We start from the raw sequence: 9888 nt of genomic DNA, 5'->3' as shown, positions 1-9888 counted from the left end.
AAATTTGAAGTCAGAGATGATTTTTCATTTATCTGACTGCTCCCCCCCTTTTAGTAGACTTTAAACTCAAATCTATTGAATAAATCTAGATTTGGATGGATGTAGTTACATTTCTGAAATAGGTGGGAACACAAACACCCTTGAAAACGTTTCTCTCTTAAGCACTTTTAAGCACCAAAAAGATTCATAATCTAATTGAACATTTTTTAGGCTAGTGAGTCTAATTTTCTCTTAGTAAAATAATAGTAGAGAGAAACATTTAAAAATCTAAATGTCTTGGAGAAGAATTTTGTAGAAAAGAGCAATGTGTTAAACTTCCTTCTTTACTAGAGATTCATTTGTAATTTTCCCCATCATTCATCTTAATGTCACAGGTGTTATTTAAAATGAAACCTAAAACAGATGGTTCTACAACCAGGACATCTTATGGTAGTGTATGAAGAATCATTACATAACTTATTACATGAGTGATGTACTGGGTAATAAAATGATTCCATGAGAAGGGTTTTCATGTTTATTTACAACCTTTAACTTAATGGTGGAGCTGTTCATAGGCTTCAAATGTTTATGGTTTATTTTTAATCATAGCAACTTAGGTGTGAAGAGTTAAGCTACCTTCTACTCAGTATAAACAGTTTCATACTAGAAATTCTATGGAATTCAAGCCAGACCGTAACTTGCATTCCTTCACACAGAAAGTACAAACTTAACATACTTCCTCACACAGCAAATGTCATGAAGATAATGTGCTGGCCCTCTCACCACAATCCCTGGGTACTGTTCCAAAGTCCTAGTTGGCTTGTTTGGCATTTCCACAGTCTGTATTTATCTTAGATCCTTTAAAAAAATGTACTTAAATTAGTTAATCTGCTGGTTGCTTCCATATTGCTTCATTCAAAATCCAAAGAGGAGTTCAGAAAAAGAGCAAATCAAGTTAGTGCTTAAGTGCAAACTACATCTCTGAGTACCTTCCATGTAGACGTACCCAATCCAGTGTTTCTTCCACTGCATGGATCCCCATGGGACCACCCCTGAAAGTATCAGTAGTTTTGGTGAACCACACAGAACTGTTTCTTTGCGTCCCTTCTACTCTTAAGATTACCACTGCCCATCAATGTCAGTCATCTATGGCGAAGAATAAAATGCTAAAGAATGAAAGATGAGAGGAAAAATAAATTCAGTAGGGTGAAACAGTAAACCTAGATTTGATGCTATTTTTACTAGTATCTTGGCCTCTACATTATATAATTTGTGTGTGTGTGTTTTAACTCTGTCAAGAAGCTTTTATGTAAATATCTTTGCAACTAGAAACTACAGCCAAAAATAGAAGAGAAATTAATATAAAGGAACAGGCCAAAGCAAACCAAAATGAGAACACCAGAGAGGCCTTCTAAACATAATTACTAGTTATAAATATAATGAAGATTTTAAAATTATGAAAGCTGGGTTGGACATTCTTACTTGCCAGGAAAGAAGCTATTGAAGAAGGAAATTGGCTCCTCAATCTCAGTTACTACCAAGTGGCATCCAAATGTTTACCCCTTTGTTCTATTGGAAGCTTTCATGTGCGTTTAGAGATACTGAATATGCACAAGTTTATGGTTGCAGATGAGAATTGAGTCTGGACTTTCAATCACCTGCATTGATAGAAGAAAGGGAAAGAAGAAGGAGGGAGAGAGAAAGAGTGCAAAGGGAACGAAGCTGGGACTCTTAGCAGGCAGTATAACCCTATATTTCCTAGGCTTTCTCTAGCTCTGACACTCTGCTGACCAATCCATATGAAGAAACGAAGAAACAGTGTGTGTCCTCCTCTCTTTCTCCTTCAGTCTTTCCTTCTAATGTTCAAGTTAGGTAAGCATAGAACTATCATTGCGTCTCTATATCTTCCATTAGGAAGTGTCAAAACTACTGGCCTTGGGAGAAGGAAGACCACCAGAGAAAGAGAAGGAAGTTGGAGGGGGCGGGGAGGGGGTTGGAGTGGGCGTGTCTCTCCTCTGAAGACCCCAGCTGAGCTCACACCACAGTATTCCGGTGTCTGTAGGGCGGAGGGGGCAGCATAGTGCCTGGCTTCAGCGAGAACTCAGAGAGGTACTCAGGGTTCTCTGCCACAATGGGGCGGATACGTCCGTTCTGTTTATAAAAATACTTTGTGCTGTATTCCTGTAGGTAGTCTGGGTGCTGAAGCGTGCTCCGGGGTGGCAGGCTGTGGTTCCAGTAGTCGGGGTTGTCGAATGCTTTCTTGGCTTTCTCGGGCACAGACAGTACGCTGTTCTTCAGGTACTCTGCGTTCCCCAAGGCATTGGCGAAGGTGTTGAGATAGAGGGGCTCGTTCACATACTCATCCTCAGCCTTGGTCGGGCCGCTGGAAGCGCTGTGATATTCCGGGTTATCTAAAGCTTGAAGGTCTCCATTTTTTCTCCGTGACACAAAAGGGTTTTCTTCCACAGGATTCAGATATTCTAAAAGAATACAAAAAAAAAAAAAAAAAGCCATCTAATAGAGATCTACTTTCAGAAAGTCATTAATCCTGCTGAAGTTAAGAGCAACAGTTAGGGTTTTTTTTTTTTTTTTTTTTGAACAAGAAAGCTACAAATTTGTTTTCATAATTTCTCAAAACAAAACAAAGCCTTCCTGTGAGATTGAGACAGGCATGAGAAAAGTGAGTATGCTCAAACAAGACAAAATAGTTACAAAAAGTTAGCAAAAGAAGACAAGATCAGAATCCCAATATTCTAGATTGTTCTTCTCTTCTAAACGCACCTATTTATGGTGCCAGCTGTGTAGGTGGGGCCATCAGAGTTCAATACTCTGTGGGGCTGGGGGAATGGTTCAATGGCAATGTACTTGCAGTTTTTACAAAAACGCCGGAGTTTGTTTCTCAGGGATGCATATTGGGCTCTCAAAAGCACCTGGAACTCTCCCTCTAGGAGATTTGATGCCCTCTTCTGACCTCCACAGGAGCCAAAATACTTGTGAACATAGATACAGATAGACACACACACATGTGCTCAGACTCAAGCACACACATACACTTAAATCAAATTAAAATCTTTCCAAAAATACCCTTTGTACAAGTATCTTAACCTCCCCCTCTCATCTTTCTCCCCACCTCTGTCTAGTATCTCTATCTATCTATCTATCTATCTATCTATCTATCTATCTATCTATCTATCTATCTATCTATCATCTATCTACCATCTATCTATCTATCATCCAGCTATCGTCCTAATTTATTCTGCACAATAGTCATCAAAATCTTTATTATATTATGCTACATCATTTGCATTATGTTTTCTGGGATCAGTGACCTGTGTTTCATAGAAAGTGAACAGAGCCATATAAAGATGACTTAATGGGATTTCACAGTCTTAACATATGGCCTTCTGCTGAAGCTGGCAGACATCATCATGGTCACTATTTTCAATAACAATTATTCATTGTCTCTGTTTTGAGATACTGCTAGCATAAGAGGAAAGAGAGCTTTTTATTTCAAAACTGAAATATTACTTAATGGGGTTGTTTAACCTTTACATGTTTAACTTTTACAAAGCCATTAATTTACAAACTACCTTCAAGACAGTGGTGTTTGTAAGTACATCCAGATTCAAATTTTGTTTCTGAAGAGTTACTTTTTGTGATACTGGGGTCAGTCTAAATCTAAGTTCTAATGTGTTAGTACTCTATAATGATTCACTCTTAACCCTAAGTTAGCTTAGTGAAATTGCATGTTTAAGATAAGTTAACTGTTTTATTGTTGATGTCAGAAAATGTGGTTCTTTGCAGCTTCCATGGTAAACACGGCAGTGGTCCCAAGGCCCTGGGGTACCATGTTATATCATTCATCTCTTCCAAAAAAGGTGGATTTAGTTTGGTGCTCTCAGGCTTCATTGTGCTCCTACATCACTTGAGGATTTTATAAAAAATCCAATTTCTTGTTTAGGTGGAGCCTGAAATTCTGACCATTTTAATAGGTACTCCAGTACAGAGATGCCACTGATTCAGAAAACTCCTCTGTAATAGTAGTAGCCTGGCCTTTTCTATAATAGATCACAAATGTCACACCTTCGGGCTGTCTGGACACTTGGCTCCTAGCCCCTGCTTGTCTGATGGAGGTGATCAGTGAGCACAATCACTTCTGAACATTCAACGTGTACCTGGTTTGGGCTTGTCACGCATGGGAGTCATGTAGCCTTCTTCATCCAGTTCTCCTCGTGGGTTCCGTTCTGGGGCAAACACTGTGGGGTCAGCACTATACCTCTGCGTGCTGCTGTCCTCTTGGACATGGGGTGCTACTGGCTTGCGTAGGGTACCATTACAGCAAGAATCATCAAACATCTCAGCTGTTGCACCCTGAGCAACTGGAGCTTCTGGTATGGTGTTGGTTGTGGCTCTATAGGGCATGGCTATTCCTTGTTGTGTAGCAAAGCCCCCATCCTGGTACACAAATTGGTTCTGTTAAAATAGCAAAAACACATTGGGAAGATCAGTGGTTAGGAAAAATTGTAAAAGGATACTGAAAGATATTAGCCAAATTAAGTACCAAGCACATTTTCTTTCAAGTTTAGTTATTAAAGATTTTTATTTTCCTAGGTGGCTAATGAATTTGAGATAAATACTAGAAACATTTAAAATTCTATTTTTTTCTGTGTGCATACACACACACACACACGCATACACAATCATGTGCATGTGTGTGTGAGTGTAGATATACATGAACGTGGTGGATGCCAGAGGTCCATGATGGGTATCTTCCTTTATATCCCTCTACCTTAATTCTTGAGGCATAGTCTCTCACTTAACCTGGAACTCACCAATTTGCCTATACTGGCTGGCCAAGAAGCCCTCGGGATGTCATTTCTGCACCTTCCTAGTGGTGGAACCCCAATGTCCAGCTCTTCGTGTAAGTGTGGGATTCCAACTCGAATCATAATGCTTGTGCAGCAAGCGCTTCTCGACTAAACCCTCTTCTCAACACCCTCTCCATCCTGACTTTTCTTCATAAGTAATAATCATGTAGAAATAACTTAAAATTTTAATTTTTAGATTTACTAAGTAACTAGAGTGTGATCTAATCAAAAGAGTTTCTGCTCTTTTTCTACAGTTGCCTGATTTTGTTATAAAACTCGAGGTAAATTTTCAAGAGAAATAGTCTTAAGTGCAGAAGTGCAGTGAAACATCAGGCAATGTGCTAATGTTATTACTATTACCTCCCTCCCTGTGGGTCCTCTAATTTTGAGTGTCCAGTACCTAATAATGGACAGTCATTGAGACTCGGACTTTACAACACATGACCTTCCATCATGAGACTGAAGATAAAATCTTGACTCAGAAGCATAATCCATGAACTGGGTAAATCCTTCCAATGAACATTGAAAGCTCCTGTTGATGTCTGTGTCTCAGCTGCAGATTGTCACCTGAGATACAGACATCTACACAGGCAACTACAGGATCTATTGGCAATTCTTGACTCACTCACTGTTGGCAAAAGCAAAAATGAGGAAATTATAGGGAGACAAGAGAAGAAACGTGGTTAAGAGAAGACCAAAACTCCTAAAAGATGAAGGCTGATGGTGAAATACTTACTCCCGACATGGGGGTGTAGGCAGGAGGAGGGCTGTGTCCAATTTCACTCTAATAGAAAAGAAAAATGGAATGATGGATATAATAAGAGGCAACATGGATGAAAATTTTAAAAAAAGAAAAGAGAAAGGAAAGATGCGATTTGCATGAGCCATAGGGGAAAGTGCACAGCAGTGATTTTCCTAGATCGTCACATTTTGTTCATTCTCAGCATACGCTGCCAAATTTAAACACCAATTCTTATCCAGACAAAGAAAATGACAGTGAAAAAGGAAAAATTTTAATGATTTAAAGGAAAATAAGACTGGCAAAAGAACTATCATTTTTCAGATTAGCCATAGAAGATGGGATGCGGTGGGGGCAAACCAGAAATAATGAAACTGTGTTTTAAAATAAAGGAGAGTTTATTATTTAATATATCAAAAAGACCAAAATAGCTTCACACTATTTAGAATCATTACAAAACAACAACAACAACAAAATAAAAAACAGAAAACAACAAAAATCCCAGCTTGTTCCCTTACAAGAAGAAAAGGGGGAGAGGGTTAGAAGGAGGTAGACAGTAGATTTTAATGTATCTGAAATAGTTTTGATTAAGCTACACTTATTTTCCCCACTGCAGCAAAGGCTCCTCACTCTCTCCTTATTTAAAAGACCACATACTCTTTTATCTTCTACCTTACTTCTTAAAAAAGAAGAAAAGAAGATAACTTTAAAAATAAATTTGTTAGTGGGCATACACTTTCTTTTCCTCTAATGTAGTCAGACTCACAACCAGGTTTTGGCAAATAAAAAGTCTTTATTTTTATAACTTAAGTCTATCCTTTAGGCTATATGAAAGTGAAGGTAAATGTGGTAACCGGTTAAGGACACAGTTCCTTAGGAGTGGGGCAAGGATGGCTGTGTGAATCCCAAGTCTGTTCCTTAATATAAAAATATACCCATATATCCACTCATTATTAAACACACTGAGTACAGCTTTTTCTGTGGTGAGACTTTCTCTGCTTTTCTGGTATTGGGAATAAGGAGTAAAGCAGGCAGAAGTAGCTGTGTTTGCGATGCAGCTCTCTATATCTGACTGTAAGTCAACAGAGATGACTAAAGATCCTTCCAGCCACCTCTATCATTTATATAAAACACCTATCTTCTCACATCTTACAACTTAAAAATTTATAAAGCAATCACAAAAGATTGTTCTATGAATGATAACCATTTAATGTAAATCAATTGCAACTGGAGAATGCCATTTCACTTAACAAATGCAGCTTTCCAGACAGATCAAAGAACAAGTCCTATAGTGAATTTGTACTGCATTGCACCCTAGAGCTGTGACACATGGAGAGTAAAGTTCATTTCCTTCTCTAATTACACATAGGGGTGCGTGAGGCCATGAGGAATTTGCCAATCTGTGCCTGCCTTTCACTGAAAATAAGATTTCTACGTCCGTCTATGTCTTTTCAAATGATAAACTCTCACCTATTTTTATAGTCAAATAGTATTCAATTGTGTATATGCTTCATATTTTCTTGCTCCATTTAGCAGTTTACAGGCATTATTTTTATAGATATATTTAAGACTCAATGCAGAGGAGTTGTTATTACACTACGCACATATTATTTTGTTCTGTTAGAAATTGTAGGCTTCCGGTCTAATCACACATTTTCAATTGTAAGATAAATCAGACCCCCAGTTTCATCCTCGTTTTCTACTTTATTCTGTGGAATGACAAATTACATGCTGCAGTATTATATAAATGTATTCTTATATAACATGTGTGTAGACATTTCAGCTAATCAGAGTTCTTAAACCAAGCAATCCTGTCAAAGGTATCTGTCAAAGATGCATTTTTAATGCTTATCTGTTTTCCAGTCATCACAAATACAGGCAGATTTGCTGTCCTTTATAAAGACAGAAAATCAATTCTAGTTGTTCATAATATTTGAGACTGGAATATTTTATATATATACATATATATGTATATATATATATATTTCAGTGATTTGTAAAATTGTGGGGTGGCACAAATAAAATGTGAGAACTGCCTGAATTGTTTAATATTTCAGAACCCAGACTTATCATAAGCCCTGATTAATTAGTAAGTATTTAGCACATATTAATTAAATCTTAACAATAAAATAACTGGTCACTGCTAGATTTTAGAAATACTATGGTACATTGGAGGAGATGTGGACACTGACTAACCTTTTGGGATTTATACTAAACTATCAGATATTGCCTGAGATTACGGAAGTGGAAACAAAACAAGGCACAAAAGAATGATGCTATGGGAGTGGGTTCTTTCCGTGTCTGCAGTTACATATCTGAAGGCAACGGATTCTAAAACACTAGGAGTTACCTGTGTTCCTTTGACCTCTTACTTAACAAAAATGCCTGTACTGTATAAAGCTCAACTTGAATGACAGCTACAGCTAGTGTTAATAGTACATTTGGTATTTATTTTTAGAACTTGAAAGATGAATAATCAAAGGACTAACTCACAAGCCATTCTCAATGAGGATACAGTTCATTATCTGTCTTCATTATCTGGGATAGAATGCCTTCAGCTGTAAAGGTGGTATACCACAAATAAACTGGAATTTGCAGTAAGCTTGTTCTGAGACAGGAAGCGAGGCTCTGTCTGATAGAATGCATCCCCTGTCCCTGCTTTGACAGGTCTCTCCATCAGCAACCTGCCAGTCCCCTCTCTACACACCACCAAGCAGCATCACAGTCCTGGAGTGTCTTCACACTTTTTTTCTTCTTCCCGTTTTCAGCATTAAAATGAAAAAAATTCTACACAAAACCCTTAGTGTTCATTGTTTTTAGGGCTACTGGCTGCTTTTTATGTTTCTGTTTCCATTTTTCTTTCAGTTTGCTTTTTTATCTGGTTTCAATGATAAAATGCACATCATTCATTTCCCTACGGAAGGGCAATACAGCTCCAAGGGAACATCTGTGAGGCCAATTAGCTGGGCTGGAAATGTGATATAATTGTTGCTTAAATATATTTAAATTACATGTTAAGCACTATGTCATAATTTATGGGCTTTGAAAATAACTTCTTGTACTTCAGAGCCAAGCCAGATTTTACTTGCTTTTTGTGCTTTTGGTTTGCAAGAAGCACTTTGCTTTCCTTCTTTCTTAATTCCTCACACTCAAGAAGCTGAACTTTTAATATCGGAAAGAATAACAGCTGCAAGTAAGTCGGACGAGCGAAAATTAAGATCCTCACCACAGCTGGAATGAGCTGGAGTGACCTTACAGTCCTGAGCAGAACAAAGCACAGCTCTCAGTTAAAGGCTTTGTTTTCACATTGCGCCACTCTCTGCTGTCCATCAAAGTCTGGCTTTGTGGATCTTTGGGAAGCAGCGCCAGGTGCACTCATTCAATTAGCTGGTGAGAGGATTTCCTGCCAGCAGGACAGGGATAGAAAGAGGTGGGTTAGGAACTGGTCAGTCACTGGGAGTGTGCTCGTGGTGGGGCGATTAGTAAGGGTGATGGATAGAGGATGCTTAATGTTGTGGCCCTGTCACTGAGACACTGAATGATTGACTTGAACCCAAATGTCATAGATTATAGAGAAGGCAAGTCTTGGCAAATGTAAAAATGTGTAGTGTTAAATACACTTTTCAACATCTTAAAAATCGACCTTAATGTTGAACAATACATATTTGAACCTTTGAATGATTACATGCATAGTATTGATGTTTATAATATTTAATATTGATCCTGAAAAAATTTTAAACAGATAATCAGTTAACGTGTGAATTGTGGTTTTAAAAAATTATCATGCCAATGTATTGTATTAGAAAACAAAAATGACACATCTTTAAATACTCAGCAAGTACCTAAATTAAACATGTGCTTAATGAGATTTGTATCTAAATAATTATAGCTTTTGATAACAAGTATAACAAACTATAGCAATTTCAGGTGCCAAGAATATAAATCCCACTATCAGAAATAGAATGTGTCTGTGAGACATTGTTAATCTATCAATGCTAACTAATTACCTAGACACTTCCATGTAGTAACTATAATGGATTTTCAACCTCTTATCCTCCCAGGCATGCGTGCTTAACAGTCTGATGGGCATTTCCATTTGGTCACAGGTCAGACATCAACTCAGAGAAAGTGTTTTTGCATTGTGTACAGTTCTTGGTATGCAACTGTAATGTCCCTTTTTCCTCACAAGTTAATATACTAGTACTTGAAACCTTCTCATTTCAAAGGGTGAACAGAAAAAAAAAAGGAGAGAATGTGCCCATGTCGGGGGGTTCTATTTCAATTGATGATGTTAATCAATTA

At 37.8% G+C, this 9888-nt stretch overlaps 1 protein-coding gene across 1 annotated transcript in view; it reads right to left on the bottom strand.

Annotated features, from left to right (window-relative positions):
• Positions 1-2013: 2013 nt before the first annotated feature.
• Erbb4 (erb-b2 receptor tyrosine kinase 4) overlaps positions 2014-9888 on the bottom strand; it is a 687902-nt gene continuing 680027 nt past the window's right edge. Inside the window, exons 26-28 of the mRNA XM_042055633.1 lie at positions 5584-5631; positions 4155-4452; positions 2014-2459 (exon numbers count right to left, since the gene is read on the bottom strand). Coding sequence (XP_041911567.1) covers positions 2014-2459; positions 4155-4452; positions 5584-5631 — 792 coding nt within the window. The remainder of the gene's footprint in view (positions 2460-4154; positions 4453-5583; positions 5632-9888) is intronic.

Source organism: Arvicola amphibius, chromosome 8, assembly GCF_903992535.2.
Source record: "Arvicola amphibius chromosome 8, mArvAmp1.2, whole genome shotgun sequence".
In the NCBI taxonomy this organism is placed as follows: domain Eukaryota; kingdom Metazoa; phylum Chordata; class Mammalia; order Rodentia; family Cricetidae; genus Arvicola; species Arvicola amphibius.
This window is presented reverse-complemented; position numbering and strand designations above follow the sequence as displayed.